Source organism: Syngnathus acus, chromosome 15 (genome assembly GCF_901709675.1).
Source record: "Syngnathus acus chromosome 15, fSynAcu1.2, whole genome shotgun sequence".
NCBI lineage: Eukaryota > Metazoa > Chordata > Actinopteri > Syngnathiformes > Syngnathidae > Syngnathus > Syngnathus acus.
Window position 1 is genome coordinate 6,026,775 of NC_051100.1, and position 21,653 is coordinate 6,048,427.

Here is a 21,653-nt window from a genome sequence, read left to right on the forward strand (position 1 = left end):
GGTTGAGAGTTCAATTCTACCTACAGGTCACTTAAGAGCACCTTTATGATGCCAGTTTTTTTTTAATGGTAGACATTAATCAGTTGCTAATTGTGCTTTTATTCATTTATTTATTTTAATGTGTTTTCTGTATTAAAAATGTGTTTCATGCATAAATATAGAAACGATAAAGGAAAATTGACATTCATCAATGTGATTTAAAGAGATAATATATAGGGTGGGACATACATCATCACCCGGATATGAGATTACCAATATCGGGATATAAGATTTTATTCGCATCGGACAGCACTAGTGTGAACCAACTGTTAAGGCGCAGTACTTTCACTTTGTTTTCCTCTTGACAAATCTCTTGATCAGTGTTGAATAATTAACCATCAATGATTAGCTTCTTGACTGGAGTGAGAAATATCACCAAAGTGCGGAAAGCTCCACTGTTTAACATTACAGCTACAAAACAAATGTTTAGCACTTGCAGACGCAGTGCATTTGTTAGAAAAGTAGGTTTTTACTTTTTGTGTTGTTTACTTGTATGTATGTATATTGTGTACTATGTCTTGTCACCGTGGGATAGTGGGAACGTAATTTCGATCTCCTTGTGTGTGTCTTGACATGTGAAGAAATTGGCAATAAAGCAGACTTTGACCTCAACATTAAAGTTTTACAGTTTGGTGCTGAGCTGAGGTGTCGCTCTGCCATGTCTTTTATTTTGTTTGTATTTCTACACGATCTGGAGGAACAGGAGCGTGCTGTGTCTGTCTGTCCCTCCCTCCCTCTCTCTCTCGGTTTTCCCTGCTGTGCCGCCTCCCAACTCCTCCATTGCACCTGCTCCTCCCATCCTGCCTTATTATCCTCATGTTCTCTCCAAGTGATGCTTCTCAGCTACGGGAGGGAGCGGTGCGCACGACCGATTTCTTGGGATTATTTTCGTCCCGTGAGAGGCTCGCTATCGACGGACAAAGGCTTCTGGACATGTGGGCTTCTCGTCAGAGTCAGCTGGAAGTGGACAGGACGACTGGGAACACATTGTGAGAGGGAAGCAGAGTGACTTCGAGGTAACAAGACCCCCGGGAGAGTGGAGATCGGCGGATGTTGGAATCTCAACATGACACATAAAGAACGAGTATCAACATGATCTTTGGATAATAATAAAAAAAAAAGAAAGAAGAGAGAGAGAGAGAGGGTCGCAATCGGCAGTTTGCAATGAAGTGAGTGGAAGAGGAGCGCACGTTCGGTAACTTCGCCATGAAATCAGTGTTCTTCAGCCGATTCTTCATCCTGCTGCCTTGGGTCCTAATAGTCATCATCATGATCGATATGGACAGCAAAAGAACGAGCTGGACTCCGATCGATGTTCCGCGCGGCAAGCTCGGTGGCTCCAAGAACCATTCTGTCCTGCCGGTCATTTACGCCATAACTCCCACTTACACGCGACCGGTGCAGAAAGCCGAGCTGACCCGATTGGCCCACGCGTTCCGTCAGGTTCCCCAATTCCACTGGATTGTGGTGGAGGATTCCACGGTGCGCACGGATCTGGTGAGCCGCTTCTTGGCTCACTGCGGTGTGCCTTATACGCACTTGCACGTCTTCACACCGCGCAGGTTCAAGCGCGCCGGTATGCCCCGTGCAACCGAGCAGAGAAATTTGGCCCTGGGGTGGCTCCGGCAACACCGGACACGCCGGGACGCAGGGGTGGTCTTCTTTGCGGACGACGACAACACTTACAGCCTGGAGCTGTTTCAAGAGGTCAGACCCTTTTTGCATTTTCAGCACTGGATTAAAAAAAACGGAGTTGCTTTATTATGTTAATAGCCTTGAGGCGTGATAATTCCTCCATTTGAACGGTTTGTATTAGAAATACTGCATATTAATATCAATAATCAGCATAAGAAAACACAAAGGTTCCAGATGAGTGTACCCAACACTACTTTGGGAAGAGCGTCTGCACTGCCGAATTGTGGAGCGCCCACGAACCATTCCACACATGGCTGCATACCAAGAAAATCATCATCATGTTCTTTCCTAACACAAAGCTTTCTTTCAACTGTGTCACACACTTCGTTTGTTCGTCTGTCCATCTTTTTTTCTATATTGCATGTCCTCATTGGGGTTCTCGCTGAGTTGGAGCATTTCTCCCAGCTGACTGCATGGGTGAAAGATGGATAGCTGATTTGAACATGAAGGCAATCCAACACACACTGTGACACAAATAGTTCTCCATCTTCTCCCATTTATGGTCATCACAATAAGTCATGTTTTTAATTGAGTGCAGGTATGTTGGTCTGATTAGAATGAACTGGTAAGACCAACCAAAGTGCAAGCAGCAAGCCTATGTGTTCATTTAATCTTCATGGCGGCATTCACACAAATCGGGTTTCCTCTTATATCCATATGGTTTAATGCCACACAGCCATGCAGATTTACGAGCATAATACCTGACTTTAATAAAGGCTTCCCTGGTGAAAAATGGTTTCAGCCTCCCTGGGGAAATCAGGGCTCCCATCAACATTCAAATTTGTTCTCCCTTTGTCCCATTTTGGGAATACCTTCAAATGACTTTTGCTGCACTTACATCTCTTTTTTTGGGGTGTTTTTATCCTTGGAGTGTTGATGCTGTAACTAAAGAGCTTAACTCCTATTGTTGTACCCCCACCATGCCCAGGTTACTAGCCTTAGAATAATACAGCACTTGGATGTGCACAATTTTAAATCATACTCATCACTTTTTGAAAAAACAAATATGCTCAACAAACCAAATGAATAAGAAATTCTTATCCTTGTTCAATTTTGCTCTGTTGTTTTTTATTATTATTTTTAGGCTTCCCTTACATTTTGGCAGCGTACTGTGGTAAAAACAACTTTCCACGCAGGGATTGCCCTGCTGGGGTCCGTTATGCTCCATCTTGAATGTGCCAGCGTAATTCTGTAAAAGAGCATCTGTTTTATTCTCTCTGATTGAAGTCTGTCCTCCCTCACACTTGCTTCCTATTTCATTAGCAGCACTGCTGTGCCAGTAATGGTCTGTCATAGAAAGACAATGGGCTGTCATGCAGCAGGAGGAAACCTGGAGCGAGCCACTGCAGGCTAAAGGCTGGATGATGACATAAATAGAGAGGGAGCTTTGTTTTAGAAATCAAATGAATTTAAGCAGCTCTTGTTTATATTTGCATATTATGAGAGAATGTCACAAGAGTTTCATTGTTCCACATCTTCTGCCTCCAGCCCTGCTCTCTGTTGATACTTTGTATAGACTTTTACTTTTCAACTTTCGTTCGCTTCTGGGTCCAAATCCTGCTCCACATGGGACCTATTGAATCAATACAGGGATAATCCCTCAAATTGACATGAACTTGATTCCATCAGTATGTTAATGAATACACACAAAAATGAATGTCGATTTTTTTTTTCTTTGCTAATTTACACAAACAAAGTCAATTGTGTTGGTCAGATGGGACCTGGATTAAAAAAAAAAAAAAAAATCCTGGTCTTTTGTTTGTGTAATGTAAATCTGAGGGGTCATAAAGGATTATCATTTCCAATGCTTTAGGTAACGCAAATTTAAATTTAAAAAGATTTTAAAAAAATAGTCAAATTGTAATTTACATTATGAAAACGAGATATGTTGCACAAATGCATTGCATTGATTTTGCACACATAGCACGTATTTTGGCAGCATTCACACATCTTTTTAAATATCACAAATTCATTTCATATAGTAAATTCTTAGAGAACTTATAGCTTTCAATATTTACCCACGCACCTCCCATCCTCTTTACACATAACGCGCTTTCGGGGGTTAACGCAATTCCCAAATTCAGGACCCCAAAGTCGGCATAAAATTGCGCTTTAGCTGTATTTTGAAAACCTCCTCACCAGGTTTTCCAAAATCCATCTCACTGCTGACTATCACTGCTTTGATGTTGATTACACTCAAAACAGACTGCCCAGTCCGTTATGCCCTAAGACACCACAGCAGAATAATCAGTTACAAACAACCACTTCTTCCCTCTGATGAAAAAAACATTGGGACGTAGCAAATGTTTAACAAGGCTCCTCACTCTCGGACTGGAGAGAAATCAGGTGGAAAGGCAATTTGCATTAGGCTCAGCGTTAAATGCCTTGTAAATGTAGATAGAAGTTCTTCTGACAGCAGGGAAGGCCTCGGTGGCCGTGACGGCTCACCACAAAATGACAGTATCTTGAATAACAGCGGCAATTAATAATCCAGTCATCCATTTGTTGTTAGCCATTTGAGTCTCTGTTGGGTGCAAAGACGTGCAAGCTTGTGGCTACCTCGCTTTCTTATTCCTGAAAAGCTGACTGTGGGAACGAAGGGGCTGACGCCAGCAGAGCAGAACCGTTTGATGCAGCTGCGGAAGCCTGTCATCTAGGCAAGACTTTCGTCAGACTTTTTTTTTTTTTTAAATAATTTAATTCCACTAAGCCCAGACAGCTTCACGGCGTACATTGCTTATTTTAGGGTGCAGGTATGATGCGGAGATGGAACCCGAGACGTTTATAGAATGAAGATTCCATGCATTAAGGCCATTATAAAGGTTATTTAAAAGACATTCCAAGTATTTGACTGCCTGCATCAAATCAGATCAAATCAGATGTTTTTACTGCCAAATTCAACAAGACAAGTACAAAAAGGTTGATAGATTTATAGCTCGTTGCCTTGTTTTGTTACAGTCGCTGTTGATCATTAAGTTTATGTATTGCTACATCCTTTTCCAAGCCTTCCTTTGTGGAGTTCCAAGCCTTGACCGCTCTCGTATGATTAAAATAAGACACAAAGAGGAAGTGGTTGGATCAAGGAACCGGAGGGATATGACAAATTCAATTTTTCCAAAGTCCCTATGAGCAGTTATCATAATTACATAGTGTCGTGGGTGAAGTGAAAGAGGGGGTTGCAATGTCGGAGGAGAGAAGCGGAAAGGAGACCGACCTCGCTGTCTGAATTCATTCCTTGTTAAGAATGGAGAAGAGAAGTTGGTGACAGGAAGGCGCAACGCTTTTAAGTCCCATTGTAAATGTGAAAAGGTGTTTTGCATCAGTTCCGTAGAAGCTTAGGTTGAATTACAACCACTTTCTTTAAGTTGCTGAGATCCAATTGACCCCAATGAGAAAGATGCTTTTGAATTTGATTGAGACATTCCTGGTTAAATAAGAATAAAATAGAAGTACAATATTATGTAATTGGTTTAGGGTGAAGTCTGTCTTTCGCCCCAAATAATGGTGGAGCCAGCATACAATCTTCAACTGCGATGCTGATGTGCTGCATCACAAGGTTGGCACACAGAATGAGCTGCCAAAATGTTCTCGCTGTCCCTGACATCAATTTGCCATGGCCGCTACCGCTGGATTATCAGCATAACATTTACTTTCCATCACTCTAGTTTCTAGAGAACGGTGGAAAAAAAAAAAGGGCATGCAGCAGCAATGCTGCAGAGAAGCAGCTATGTCAAAACTGCAAGTTATTTCACATTCATCATTGTTCAAATGCAAATGAGAGATTCAGCAATTCAGTCCCATGAACACCATACAACTAATAACAGATACTTGGGGTCATTGCAATTCATTAAAAAAAAAGTCTTCCCTTTATTCAGAAAGGGAAGATTTCCTCACACAATCATATTTTAAATAGAGCTTGCACTTTATGAAGCAAGCACAGTAGGTGCACACGGTATGAAAGCACCTTCATCTATTTTGTTTAAACCCACCAAGCATTCAACCTTCACACATATAATGCACCATTGCATTCCAGTTTCATAGCTCATCCCCAGCCCCACTTAATTCGATTCATTCATTTTCTCCTCGCTCACTTTTTCCTCTGACTGCCTCCTCCATGCATATTAATAACACAAAGATAAAAATACACATGATTAAAATCAAATCCCAACATTCACACGCCGAAGGCTCTTTCTTCAGGGTAGGAGGTTGGAATTGATGGATTTGATTTTATAGATAACATTATTGAGCATATGCACAATTCAGTCCTTAGCTACAGTATTTGTTTGCTGGCGCGAAGTCAGATTTGATTATCCGGTGGACTTGAATTGCTCTGAGACGTCGCGGGTCCAATAAACACAATTCCGCACCTTTTTTTGTTTACCCGTGCGTCATATGTTTACTGACTGAGTCGGTGTCATTTGTCACGACTCGCTGTTTGTCATTTAATGTGCGGGAAAGATGAATGATTTGTTATTGGCGGGCAGCAGTTGCCCTTGGGTGAAGTGCTAATAAGATAGGAGCTACTGAGAATTGACACGTCATTGTATTGTCTGCCGTAGGCTCCCGGCTGTAAAAACTAAATTGATATGTGGCAGAAGCCAGCACATATTCATCTGTGATGTTAAAATACAGATCAGAGAGGCGAGGCTGTGGTCAGCTCTCAAAAGTGCAAGTGGACCGAGTGGTCGTGAAGGTTGAGTCATTTCATTCACCCTTTTCTGTTATAATATTGGAAATATAATGAGTGATTAAACTAACAGGTCCCCTATTAGCTCTTCAACAGCAACTGAATTTCAAATATTTTATCATAAAACATTTACTTTCCCTCTGTTCAAACCTTCCATATAAATTTCCAGACATAATTATCCGAGCTATATTTAACTCATTCGGTGCCATAGACGTCAAAGATATTAACTGGGTTGGCAGTGAATGAGTTAATAGTTGTGTAATTCAAGAACACATTACACAGTGGTAACGGTGAACTGGGTAGACTGGATTTTATTTCCGCAAAGACTAAAATTTTAAATGCAGTTCATCACCTCATATCTGGAAATCGGGTTAGGGTTTTCCTGACACTTGGTGACTTTTAAGTTGATATGTCATATGATGTTGATATATATCGGATATGATATATCATAGCTGTGGTCATCTTGGAAATGGGAAATACCCAGAGCAACAAAATAATGCCCCCTAAAAGAAAATTAAAATAATTGGAACCAAGCCTTAAATTAGACCAACGATGAGCATTTTCTCAAATAATTCCTCCATTTGATTTAAAAATGAAAAAACTGAGTTTGTATTCAGTGGCTCAGCTGGAACTTTACCAAAATATATCATTTTCATCTTTTCATTTGTGCTCGGCGTAGACTTATTGAGCTGAACAAATAAGAGTCTCCATTTCAGTTTGAGTCTTTTACAGAGAGATATTCAATGAAATATTTTTTTCCGAGGAAAATAGTTCACACACATAAAATGAAAATGGTTACATACATCATAAACAAATCAAACATTGATTTATGTGATGCTGATTAGAAAAAAATCCTATTTTCATGGCTGGGTATAAATACATTTATTTATTGACAGTTGACACTTTCTTGCAATCCATTTGTGAAAGCATGTTCAAAAACAAAGTACAGTTTATTCTGAAAATTGAATTACAGGACGGTAAATCTTTAGATTCTCCTTTTCCTTCACTTATTTTCCCGCCACTTCATTTCTGGGAACAATTTAATAACAGAAATGCTCCGTGCAATATTTCAGCAGCATTTATGACACAGTAATAGTTAACGGTCAACTCAAACATTATTAGAGCCGTATACACGCCATTATAGATTAAAAATCACCTTGTGTAAAGTGCTTGGTTTCCAAACACAGATGGGAGGTAGTTAAGTGATTTTAATCGTAGCATGAATCATGTTTCAAACTGAGCATTGTATTTTTGATGACTTTCAAATGTAGCCAGACTATTTTGGGGGATTAAATTCCTCCCAAAAAGTCTGCTTGGATGTTATTACGTTGCTTCACTGCTCATTTGGATAGCGTAGCATGTCATTTCCGTCTCAATGTCGTCCCAATTACAAACCAATTTTTTAAGTTTTGTCAGCGTCTCACTATATCTCCATTATCGGCATGATTTTATTCCATTGGCTGAATTTCCTATTAAACAAGCCAGGCTGTATAACAGCATGAAGTATATGCTCAGCTAAACCTATTTGTATAAATCCAGGCTTAACTTGAAGTTTGTGTTGTAAAATATCCCTGTGACGGCAATAATGTACAGATGGTAGTGTGTGTAAAGCTGTTGCCTCACTGAAAAATAATGCACCATCTGTTGAAGTACTTTCAACCATCCTCCCATTTTGCTAAGTAATGTCACCTTTACGAGACTGTAGGGATGTGTAAAGCATGTATGTGCTATGACACTGCAGAGGACTTCATAACTAATTGTTTCGGGTCACTCGCCGTTTTGAGTCCGAAATCCCTAACTGCAGGATGTATGAGCTGCAACAAGTAAATAGTGTGACCTCATACCACATCATTAAATTCAAAGTGGAGCAGAGTAAACAAAAGATTTCAAGGGAGAAGTTTGACATGAATATTTCATGCTTTCCTCTTGACATGTGACTACTGAGCATAAAAAAAAAAAAGGAGCTTTATACAAGAAAGTGTGTTCTTTTTATTCTCACAGGTGGAGTGAAGTGACCTTTTGGTTTCCCCAATCTCAATTTCTTTTAGGTATCTGTGGTTGAAATACTTAAACCGGAGTGTGCCCGACAGCATTAGAATAAAAATCAGCAAAGCCATCACAACTTTCAACGCTAAATGTTGTCTCCAAATGTATCCATCCATCCATTGAATGGTTGTTTGTCTATATGTGCCCTGCGGCTGACTGGCGACCCGGTCCAGTGAGTACCCAGCTTCATCAGTTTGGATAGGCGCCAGTTCACTATAGCAACCCTAATAAGGACAAGCGGAACAGAAAAGTAATGAATGACTGTCCATGAGAGCCAGGATTTTTTTTTTTTTTTTTTTTTTTTACTTGACGGTAGAAAATGCAGCTTCAAGAGCAACATAATGAATTTTTCAGATAAACAGTGGGGAGCCTTTGTGGCACTTACTAGATACATAGTATAAGTACCACATTCAAAATGTTACATTATTCTTTGAACACCAACAGAGAAAAAATAATACAGGGATTCAAAAGAACAGGAACCTTGGAAGTCAAAGGAGTCACATGCAGTGCTATGCCTGACAAACGTTTGTATTTTGAATATATGAAGCTCAGCCTTCACTTTTGAGCACGTTGCTGAACTCCAGTGGAAATAAAGTGTCAAACTCGACTGTGCTTTGAGATAATGTATTCAAAGTAGTGTCTCATCAGCAGTCAAACCAGGACTTCAACATTAAGCCAAACAACAAGCATGCGCCAGGATGAGTGTCAGCCTCTCTTCTCTTTCCAAGCCTTCTTTTCATCCTTGATTCCACAAGGTGGAAGAGCTTTGAGAATGACCTAAGAGAGGCCGGCCAGGCAGCAGCTATGGAGAAACCAGGGAAGGAGGTTTAATTCTGATAAGGTTCAACTCAAGGGAGGGGGGAGTCAGAAGAGGGAAAGAGCTTCAAAGCAGTTTCCATCTGTGTGGCTCAGAGGCGGTGGACCTGAGGGTCCGGCCATGACACGGGTGTTACACTGGTGAGCCAAATAGCAGAATAGAGCAACTAAAAATGAAGCGGTAAATTCAAGCTGAGCTCCATAATGATCTCAGCCAACATCTCAGAAAAAAGATTTAGTTCAAGCTATTAATGTTACTCTCATCTGTGGGATTAAACTGCACAAGACAAAAAGACTCATGTGTTGTTTAAGAATGGCCCGCGATGGAAAACACCATTGACGTTTTGGGTTTAGAACCCCATGCACACAGATAATATAATACTCACAGACATATGTTCTCGATCTACTAAAAATAACAATTATTACAGCACTTTACTGTGACATTTGAGTCTTGCATGATTTTATTATCCTGCCTTCCAGTCACCAAGGGGGGGCACAGTTCTTGTAGAGAAAAGATAGCATAAAGTGAGTCTTGCGTGTGCGTTTGTGTATGCGTGCGTGTTAGTGTGCGTGCATGTGTGTGTGAATGTGCGTGCATACTATGTTGTTTTGTCATGAGCACCTGCCTGGTGGCTTTTTGCGTGAGCGAATAGCAGTGGGTGGCCAGAGTTAGAAAATAGAAAATAACACAAACACACACAATCACAGTAGGACGAGCTACAACCTGTGAGTTTGTTAGATAAAGGGAGCCTGAGCTTTGTATGGACTGACCAAATATAATATATAATAATATATATAATAATATATATTTACATTTATATATATATATATTAATATATATGTACATGTACTATATTAGTACTGTATGCCAAGTCATTTTATGTTATGTTCTTATGTTAAAACTGATTGTAGACTTACACTGACTATTTATTTTCTAGATGCGGAACACTCGACGTGTATCTGTGTGGCCAGTGGCGTTTGTAGGTGCCAGAACATATGAGCGCCCAATAGTGGCAGGGGGCAGAGTTGTGGGCTGGTACACTGGCTGGAGACCAGATCGTACCTTTGCCACCGACATGGCAGGTAAGACATAATTCATTCAAAACAATTGGGATTTTTTAATATCCATCTTCTGATAAAAATTATGTTCTAATTTCATTTGAGCAAAATCATTTTGACGGTGCTCTGGCTTGTAATGAGGTCTTAATTGTTGTCTGTGTGTATTTATGAACTCACAGACAATTTAAAGATTCTTATGGGAAGCAAATGGTTTGAAATTCAAACAGAATGGAATTAAATCAAGTCTCAGAGCAGATGGACTTGGCGGTTTTACTGCACTTTATCCTAAATAGAAACATTTCAGCCACACATTTACTTTATGTTGATTACCAGGAACCAAAGCATAATTAGAGTTGATGGCACGAATGCTTTCAAAACACATATGTCCACAAAACTGCCAAATGCACTGCGGCCGACCACACATGCACTCACATTATCTCAAATATGCACTAGTCTGCCCCCGGGATTATTGTTAATTAAACCCTCATAACAAGAGTGAGCATCTCTTTTTCTATCTACTGCCTTGCTCCACCACAACAAGCACTGCCAGCACGCTCTTCTTCTCTTTTGCCTAATTTCCCTCTTAGACTCTCACATACAGCGGAGTAAAAAAAACAATTTTCCCTCTTACTTTTGTTGCATCCAATTCGCATCTTTTAAATCAAGAAACAATTTTCTGGCTCAAATTGTTTGTTTTGTTAACCCACTTCGAAAATCCATTTGTAGCAGAAGGTTGACTAGACAAAGTCATTCTTCATAAAATTTGCCAAACGTCATTTGTAACTCGCTGGATTCCTACAGAGCTAACACAATGCTGATGCAGAACCCAAGAGGGAACTGAAAGCTGTTTTTCATCTTAAAGTGGGAAAACAACAATGCAAAAAGTAAGGATTTGACAAGAGGGCAAATACACATACAAACACAATAATTATCCTCATATTTTCACTTGTGCTAAATCATTTCACAGTAGCTAGATTTACAGCAGTAGCAGCATAGTCCAGCAATTCTTTGCATTAATTTGTGCTCAAACAACAAACGATGTGCTGAACCAGTCACCATACTTGATTCCCTTTTAAACGATTATTCATAGGGTGACAATGAGGTGACTGTGAGCCGTTGAATGGGTGCCAGTGCTCGCTCGAAAAGTTTACTGTTGGACAGCGCTGCATTGTTCTAACTGCACGAAAGCGGCGCATCTACAATGTGACCTCATTGAGCTGTACACAAAGGAGCCAATTTCGTGCATGCGTGTGTGTGTGTATATAAAGCAGGGACACGCAATAGCGCACTGAATTTCATCATGAATCTTTTCAGAATGACACACCTGCCAGCACATGAATTGATGCCAGCGGACTTGTGTACATGTTCCAGAGAACTGACAAGCGTGCAATTGTCTAAGCGCACATCAGAGCAGCATCTCTGCAAATCGGGGCACAGGGGCACCTGTGCACACACAGCAAACAACAAAACACACAAACACAACATGCCGGCACTGAGATGGCGGGGATTTTGCCCAAGTGGTGCTCGCTGTCGGAGAAGTGGTCGCTGAGAAGGACATGAAAGTGTTTAACCCGGAGTGACCTTGTCGGTTAGATGCTGCTGCTCCCGAGGCAGTGAGATGGGAGACTCTCTGCACGAGGTTACATCACAACAACATATATATATGTATATACACATATAAATATATATATATACACACATATAAATATATTTAAAATGTATTATATTATATTTAGTATATATATCTATTATTTATATTATAAATTATATTAATATATATAATTACCTAAAAACTGAAATGAAATAATGCAGACCATTCTGGGTTTTTAAAATGACTGAACATAAAAAATCAAAACGGTTTTCTTGCATATGTGTAACGGAATGTACTGTGGGCAGGCAGCTGACCTGGTTTAAAACTTAACTCATGGGGGGGGTGATGTATGTGCACGGCCACAGTTTCTCTGTGTGAGATGCATGCTGACACATATCTCAAGAGGACTGCTCTCTGCGAGTGCTGCGTTTCATTATTTCAACATTGCTGCAGTCAACAACATTCTGCTCAGACAGGAGGCGAAGGAAATGAGAGATGGTCAGGATGCTAAATTACTCAAGGAGAATTCCCCAACTATAACCTTGATTGCCATGGTGCGCTAGCCGCTAACGATTTGCATAAACAAATATTCAATCATTATGATTAGACCTTGCATGACGACTGCAGCTAGTTCTGAAAGGATGAGGTCCCTGTGAGCAATTCTGTTCCATTAAGTGCACCCACACTTTCATTTGTCACGTTGACATTTGGGTCCATGTCATTATCATATCATGGAAATGTTACTTTGATTAACATTAGTTATTACATGCCCTTCATCGTTTAATTATGCACATGTCAGACACCATGGTCATCAAATCATACATAGGTTACTGACATTGGGTATTATTATTATTTTTTTTGCCAATCTCCGGGATCAGACTAACAACCTCCCCCTTTTCAATTACCCCAGTATACCTTTTTGAAATGTGGAAATAAGGCAGAATACCAGGGAAAAAAACTTTAAAATCAAGATAGTGAGGCGGACATATCAACGACTACTCCATCATACTGCAGTTGACGCAATACTTAAAACTACAAAAATAACCACCAGTAGTAACTAAATGCAAAATAAGCTTGAAGATGTGCAGTCATGAAGACGACTCTGTGGAGTAGTGTCAACTCCCCAAACAACAAACGAGTTATAAACAAGTTGATCTCACCGAGCATTGGGCCAATTAGCCGCATTAATCCGTTTTCATTGAGGGCTGACGATCACAGATTTTTATATATTCAAAACAACTGGAGGCAGTCAGATAACCAGAGGCCCCGGTCTTGAATTTTAAGTACTTGTGTCAATAAAAATGACTTAATATGCTCATAAAACCCCTGGCAAACACAGATTAACTACAGGCCAAGGCAGAGAGAATACTATTGTCATCCTAGCAGAGGCTAGCACAAATATTCGTTGAATTGGCAAAAAAGGAGGAGGCAGGTGCTGCCATTTTTAAATCATTATTTCAGTGTTCAGCCTACTTCCTGCACAAAAAGCAGTGGAGTAGATTGGGACATTTTCCAGCAGACATGAAGGTGTTCACTACATTTTGCTGAACATTCATGAGAAATTGCTTTGTACTAGAGTTCTTTATACTTTAGCTCAAATAATCAGTACTCCCCACACACATGAATTTTAATAAACTTTTAACTAGATTGATTAAATCTTATTGCAGACAGTCCATTATAACGCTCTATAAAAGCTCATCTCTGCATTGTCATCAGTCTTATGAAGCTTTCCAAAGCGTCCCATCTCCATAATGCAATTACCGCTGAGGAATTGCATACCCCTGTGCTAAATTAATTTCTTATCAGCCATATCATAGTCATTAGATACATGAATGCGTGCTATCATCATTACCTGGTGTGATCATAATAGCTTCATAATAGGCTTTTAATTCATGCTGGCTAACCTCTTCATGCCTCCCCTCTGTCCTTGTTGCACCTTGTCTCCCTCTCTCCCCTTTCTCGTTTGCCACAGGTTTTGCTGTGAACCTCCAAGTCATCCTGGCCAATCCAAGGGCGCAGTTCAAGAGGCGCGGCAGCCAGCCCGGAATGCAGGAGACCGACTTCCTCAAGCAGATCACCAAGGTGGCGGAGTTAGAACCCAAGGCCAACAACTGTACTCGGGTTAGTGAGACAGACCCACTGAAAGTCTTTACAGCAGTACAACAATGCTATTTGACATATACCCAATCCATAAATGTAGCTTGATACTGAAGCATTTCACTAGGCTGAGGTCTTTTTCTTTTACATATCCACGGTGCACTTGACAGTTTGGTGACTGAAAGTCGACTAGACGTTTCAACAGCAGGAAGCAGGTCTAAGTTGTGGCGCAGGTGGTGTAACACAAATAGCTTCAAATGCGCTCATATTCCTATCATTCCTATCAATACTCAATTGTGACCAGTCTATCTATCTATCTATCTATCTATCTATCTATCTATCTATCTATCTATCTATCTATCTATCTATCTATCTATCTATCTATCTATCTATCTATCTATCTATCTATCTATCTATCTATCTATCTATCTATCTATCTATCTATCTATCTATCTATCTATCTATCCATCCATCTATCCATCTATCCATCTATCCATCTATCCATCCATCCATCCAAGAACCAACCAACTAACCAACCAATCCGATAACCTATCAACCTTTATTGTAATGTTGGAGGAAAGCAGCATGCCAGGATAAAACTGATGCAAACACAAGGATAATCACAATGCCTAAGGTTTTACTGTGTGTGTGAGAGAGATTGAGAGATAAAAAAAGAATTGCTTGAACTCGCAATGGCTGTTCTCTCCCCACTACTGTATTGACAGCATGAGTCATGCATAAAGCCAGTGGCCTGCTCTAAACGTAGACGTACATACTAGCTTGAATAGACTAGAAACACTTTTATGTGAGGCAGTCAATTGTAGTCCCGTGCTTAGACAGCTTAAATCGATGGTGCTCATCTTAAATCACTGAAACCCCTTTTTGGCACGTGGTTTTATGAAGCCACTCATCCTTTTGACAACCGTCACTAAGGTGCCTTCAAATACCTGCTGAGAAATGGATTCTATTACACGCTTTCAAGGGAATCATCAACTAAAAGTATTACGGTCCAGTGTTTCCAGGGTAAACAGGTTATATTTATTAGCCCCCCCCCCTCTGTTGTTTTGGCACTATTGGCATTTGTTACTGAACAGAAGATGACATTCCGACCAAAATGCACTTTCCTTGCTCTAACCCAATTATTCCATTATTAGTTTGAAATTGATGATGATGATAGAACTTTATTCATCCCACAGCGGGGAAATTTACTTGCCACAGCAGCCCATACAAGTGCAAGAATACAAGGGCCAAAATATCAAAAAAGGATAAATAACAGACAAGGACAAAGACAAATGCCGCTAGTAGAGACGAAACCATTTTATCAGATGCCACGCATGTTGTAGAGTCTGACAACAGAGGGAATGAAGGACCTGCGGAATCGTTCTTTCCTACACCGTGGCTGTAATAGTCTGCTGCTAAAGGAGCTGCTCAAGGACCGCACAATGTCATGGAGGGGGTGAGAGGTGTTGTCCATGATGGATGGATTTCAGCTTAATTAACATCCTCCTCTAACACTAGTGCACTAGTAATCAAATGGTCACATATTCCAGGTTATTTCACGCCAGGTATTAAGCATTATTTATTTAATAAAAGATCATTTTCACAAATTAAAATCATAACTGTGTAGCCAACAAAAAGGAGAAGCACATTTTAATTTCTCACTCTTACTGAAACAGTAATCATGTGCTGATGGCATCTTCTTCTCACTTCCAGATTCTGTTTGCATACTTTACATCTCCTCTTTTCCCATTAGGTGATAATGGAATTCTTTTTGAACTGGTTCTGCATTAATGTAAGTTTAATGTATGCATGAACCATAGAATTGCTGCGTGGCCAAGGTTGGCCCCTCCGCCCCAACTTAATGTTGCTTTCAGGTTAAGGCAGCGACGTCACGATGTGGGGCACATTAAATATTGAATCATATAAGGGTGCTTTCCAGAATGTTGAAACATTTAAACCCACAGGCCAGCTCCATTTTGTGTCCAGTGTAAAGAAATATTAGTTTTATTTTATATGGCGATGAAAAGACTACAGTTGAAACTATTTCTCCTTATGGAGTGCATGTGTGTGTGTGTGTGTGTGTGTGGCACTGCAGTATATCCCGGGAGGATTATTGGTTAATGTCTCCTACAGGAAAGAGGATAAATATTCAGACCTGCTGGCTCATCATTTCCAGTCGACTGCTGCTGCAGCTGCTGCTGACAGCTCTGTGTTGAAACTATCGCTACGATTATCAGCCCCATTACCTTTAATGGGGCTGATATGAATGCTGGCCTTTAACAGTCTGTGACATCATCAGTCATTTCAATGGCAGGGTTGCAGTTATGAGATTAATTTGAGAATGAAAATATATGTCACAAAGTGACATCATTACTCAGTGAAGGATCATTCCAGTCACAATATGACACCACTCAGTTCATTAATTGGGCTGACGTCAGACATACATGGGTGTTCCTCTCGAAATGGGCCGTGTTACTCAGAGTAGTTTGGTACAAGCGTCTAAAACGCAGAATCAGGGACTTTTTTGGTGACATTCCACCTGGTACAATTGGGTTGCAGCTGTATCCATAGCTTAATGTACGTCAATGGTAAAAACAAAGGTGTCAAAAGTATTCATTCACGTTCATTACTCAAGTTAGAATTATAGACATTTAGGTTTAAAAAGACCGACAAAAAAAGCTTGTTGGATTTCCTCCATTTTATCCTAGTGCACAGGTGTCAAACTCAAGGCCCGGGGCCAGATACGGCCCGCCACATCATTTTATGTGGCCCGCGAAGACAAATTGTGCATCAAATTCGTGTGTCATTACTAGAATTGCAAATTGTTTTCGCTTTTAATAATCACTTTTTTTTTTTTTAAATATTTGACCAGTTTTTACTCGTCTGATTTGAAAACGAGTTATTTGTTAGTTTGTTTTGTAGCTTTTACTGTATATAATATGAGGTGCTCATACATTTATTTGGGTTGACAGTCATAATGGCCCTCCGAAAGAAGCTATTACTACAATACGGCCCGCGAAAAAAATTTGTTTGCCACCCCTGTCCTAGTGGGTGTCAAGAAAAAGGATGTCCTCCACCTGAGTGTCGAGTTTTACAATACAAATGCTCAGCAAGAGGATGTGTATTCATTTTAGTCATTTCTAGCTGTGTTTGAGTGATGGAAGACTGACTTTTTGCTGTTAAATCTCTTTTGATCATCAGCACCTTTGAGTAGTAGCACACATAAAAGCTTTGCAAGAAATCGATGGTAATGTAATCCCGCTGCAGTTGTTGCAGTTGGAAAGATCTCCTTTATTAGGGCGAGCAACAATCATGGCTCGCTTCCATGCTCCAAGGCTAGTTTCATTGCACCAAAGTTGGCTGCGGATCTTTAGTTGCTGCTGTGAAAGTTAGCCTTTTAGCTACAGCGGTGACCTCGATTCATGAAGCTATAAAATGGTCTTCTAATTCCATTCTTTTCTGACTGTCGAGCAAGAATGTTATATGTTCAACTCATAATTGAAACTTGCATCATAGAATATATACAGTTGAAATAGTCATAATAAAATCTCATTTCACTCATTCACTGCCATTGACGCATATAAACGTTCACTGGTAGCCCAGATAAAATACAACTTTGACATCTATCTGCGTCAATGGCAGTGAATGAGTTAATATTACAATTCATCACAAATTCCTTGAGATGCCTCGCTGTTGATTTATTAAAGATTTTGACAGGATTAGCACTTTTCCTTCGTGTTTGAGATTATAATAAGTGAAAGTCTGAACACAGGTAGACAAGATAAAGAAGTGATTGATTGAAGGTGGAAAGTTTCAGATTGACCTTACTGATGGTGTTGTGGTCCCGGTCTTTTCTGACCTTGATGCAGGCTGTACGAGTTCAGTTCCCATTCAGTAACTGTGTGAATGGTTGTCTGGCTCTCTGTAAGCACTTGTCGCCTGGAGTCTGCATGCTGGGAATGGACCTTGAACAGAAGATGTAGAAAATCAATGGATGCACCTCAAATAAGACTGAAAAATGACACTTTATTTCATTTGCATTGACCTTTCGTCTTTTCTTTTGATAAATTGTGTTTTATTCTATTATTGTCGGCTTAGTGTGTCTGCGGCAACCAGATCTGATTTATTTTGCTTTCTTGAGTGGTTCTCCTGGATTGCATGCTGTTTGATCCATTTGTTTATTAGGTTTATTGCAAGGGTGCTATCAGTCTTAAAGGAAGGGGGTGGGGGGCAAAACATGTCTGAGAAATAAGTTGCTCCTGAACTCCATATATATATCCCATTTTTCTCCCTCTCTGTATGCTATTAAGGGCGATAAAACACCCAGGTAAAGTGTTTTGTCTCCAAATCACTGCAGGCAAGAAGAGAAAAGTAAAGAGTGACATAAGAGATCATGCAAAGCCATCAGAGAAAATGTCAGAGATACCAAAATGTGAGCAGGATATTCCAGGGTAACTCCGAGTGCATGATTAGCGCAAGTGGGAATATGCACACGTATACATTGTGTACATACACACTCTCAGTCCCCACAGCTCTGGCACACTTCTTGGTGGATGCCGCATTAGTCTCGTTAAGTATGCAAAGTGGACCAATTAGGGGCACAGTGGGCAGGAAGTGACATATTCCAAGTGAAGAAGCCCACATGCACACACTTGTAATATTTTCAGCCTGCTATAAATCAACGCCCCTGTGAGTCTCAGAGAGCAAAATATTCCTCTGGAGCCACAAATGTCACACGCATCTGAATTATAGGCTAATTAGCTTCAGGCAGAGAATAATAAAAAAAAAAAAAATAGAGGGGGTGCTAATGAAATGAGTCTTGGCATTCTTGTTGAAAGCATAAATGTTTGCATGCGCTGCTGCGGTTTTCTTCTCGATATGCTGTGACACTGACTGCAAAATGTGTAAGAGCTGTAGCGATGAGTGTTGCTTTTGCTCTGAGACTTTTGGTGAGGTGTCACACTGCAGAGCATCGACTGGCACAAAGAAGCAAAATACGTAAAAACATATGAATACGGCAATCGCCTAAAAACAACAAACAGAATGTAGTTGTAATGAAAACAAAAATCCAAGATTTCAGAGTAGCAGCGGGAGTTTTGACTGACTCCGTCTTTCCTTGCACCTTCACGTTTCTCATTCGGCACCCGCAAGCAATTTGAGAGTCAATGTCTATCACTCTTCGACAGCTATGAGCTCTCCAGATTTTTAAGGGTGGTATCTTCTTTTTTCTTCTGAGACTGCAATACGCAATTAACTGTGGCTTGTTAAACAGGTTCCCGTCATATTTTGACTAAATTGCAAAAATAACGGTGTCCCAAAGAGCAACCCCAAGATCTTCATGAGCAACTGTGGCTGTCTATCAAATTTTGATGCAGTGCATGAATCCGATTTTTTGGCTTGTGGCATCAGTTTCCCAAAAAGCTTTAAATTGCTGCCAAAGACGAATCAACAGCGTTGAGCCAAGTCCATGTCATTTTATTCCCTTAAATGTTTTTACAATAATAATACATAGTTGATTTATTCCTTACTTTTTTGTCATTATCAAATGTGCTGAGAAATTTGAAGGGAAGTTTTATTTTATTGTTCAATTTTGAAATAAGGCTAACAATAAAAAAAGCGACCCCTTTTTGGCTGCATCGATGTGATTTTTTTTTTTGTAATTCAATTGCTTTTTGTCCCTAGGTGCTGGTTTGGCATACACGCACTGAGAAGCCACACCTTGGAAATGAGTCTAAACATCCTAAGGACACTGTGGTCATCGAGGTGTGACCTACAAAGAGAAGAGTATTTTAAAACAAAAAGGCATTCGGGATTCCCATCATATCGGAGCTGGAACTCGCTGGTTGCATACAGCTCGCTTTCTTTGGTGAATAACGACATAACACGGAGGAAGTGAATCAGTCAGGACATGTCAACAGGAACAGTGAGAGCTACTCTATCTATTTTCAACACCTGAAGGATGCTTCGGAGCTGACAGCGAGAGAGTGTAGTCAATCCCAGCTGACCTTGGTCCCGGACTGCCCAGCTATCAATTAGAGAGCCGCAATGGAAATTCTGCAGCGTTAACCTCTACACCACCCATGACCCCAAAAAGATAACTGTATATTTCATCCATCCATGGTGGTTTAAAAAAGAAAACATTGTGTTCAAGTGTGATTATTTTTGAAAGCATTACTGTTGGTGTACTGTTGCTAAACAATCAAGATTTGTGGTCTGTGTAAAGGTACTGGCCAACATTGTTTGACGTAGTGACTGGAACATTTCTCAGTGATACTGATAATGAAAATTTGGGAAGTGCATGACTTCACTTTGTTTGATAATTGTGTCTTTCTTTAACTGTATCGACATAGAGAGAAAACAAGTTCAAGATTTGGGTCAAGCAGAGTGCAGTTTGCCATAAAGCAATCGTTATTTGATTGTATCTGGAAGCAATTAAGGCGAGTTGGATTTAGTTCTAAAGAAGGAACCACCAAGCGATAAGGATCGGAATAAAATCCATATCAAATGTTCCAGGAAATATTATTTTGCTGAATGTAAGTAGGACTTTGAACAATCCGAGAAATATTGTCATCCAAGAAGACCTTGTCAAATGCTTGTCCATAATCTAAGAGGGAGAACTCCAGTGCTTTGCCTTCTTCTCAAATTCCTACTTTCTTGTGAAGTTTCCAGATTTTAATGTTCAGATCATAAAACAGTACAAGACAAAGATTTGTTTTAATTCAACAACATGGGGACCCAAGCGCATGAAGGGCAGTTTTAAGGATGGGATACAAGTCCAGAATTTAACGAGGCCATTCCTATTATTTTTCTTTCTTTCTTATTTTTAAAGCATTTAAGGTTGCAAGTATGTTATGGATTGTATTCCTGCAGCAGAATCCAAAGCTGGAGGTCAGAAAATGAAGGCTGAACATTCTCCCTGAAGATTTTTTGATAAAGGACAGAATTCGACCTTAAGTGAGGTGCGGGAGGTTTGCAGCATTTTAGATGTGGCCTTGGGTTCCTTTGTGACCTCCTAAATGAGTCCTCACTGTGCTCTTGGGGTCATTTCTGTTCATCCCTGCGTCACATTTTATCCATTTGTGAATAACGGCTCTCACTATGGTTTGCTGGAGTCCTAACCCATTAGGCTTTGCTACTCTTCTCAGACTGAGAGATGTCATATCAATTATTTCTCATCCGTTCTCAAATGTATTTGGATTACGGCATTTTATTGCAGCTTTTTGATATCTTCTGGACGATTTTGTTTTGCCAGACAGGTTGTAGCTATTTAATGTTTCCTGGGTCGATCAGGTCTGGAGGTAAAAAAAAAAATAAGAGAAGTTAAATTACGAAGAGGCGGCTCGGTGAGTACGAATTGACATATTAAGCAGAAGGGCAGAATTAAATCAAAGACTTTGACACTGATCCGCATATCATTTCAACTTTGATGAACTGGTTCATTGTATTGTTTTGTTGGCTGCTGATGTCCCATCAAGACAGTAAGTCAATAAAGTCACTCTATTTTTTTGTTTCTAAGTTTCACAAAAGCTGTGATCTACTGTATTTCAATTTGTGAATGTAAAACCAACTAAAGTGACTATTTTGGGGCTTATGCCGAAATAGAATGCATACATAATACACAAA

The 21,653-nt window shown here is 40.1% G+C and overlaps 1 protein-coding gene across 1 annotated transcript; it reads left to right on the forward strand.

Annotated features, from left to right (window-relative positions):
- Positions 1-816: 816 nt before the first annotated feature.
- On the forward strand, positions 817-21,052 carry b3gat2 (beta-1,3-glucuronyltransferase 2 (glucuronosyltransferase S)). Its single transcript, XM_037271089.1, has 4 exons — positions 817-1,746; positions 10,222-10,366; positions 13,906-14,054; positions 19,713-21,052. Exons 1-4 carry the CDS (start codon positions 1,246-1,248, stop codon positions 19,797-19,799), a joined length of 882 nt encoding a protein of 293 aa, XP_037126984.1. The 5' UTR covers positions 817-1,245; the 3' UTR covers positions 19,800-21,052.
- The last annotated feature ends 601 nt before the right edge of the window (positions 21,053-21,653 follow it).

What these genes read in the sequence shown, in the direction of transcription:
- b3gat2 (XM_037271089.1), top strand. Translation starts at nt 1,246, where the DNA reads ATGAAATCAGTGTTCTTCAGCCGATTCTTCATCCTGCTGCCTTGGGTC. An exon ending in CTTTGCCACCGACATGGCAG is followed by an intron (nt 10,367 to 13,905) that starts GTAAGACATAAT and finishes CGTTTGCCACAG; the next exon opens with GTTTTGCTGTGAACCTCCAA. An exon ending in AGGCCAACAACTGTACTCGG is followed by an intron (nt 14,055 to 19,712) that starts GTTAGTGAGACA and finishes TTTTGTCCCTAG; the next exon opens with GTGCTGGTTTGGCATACACG.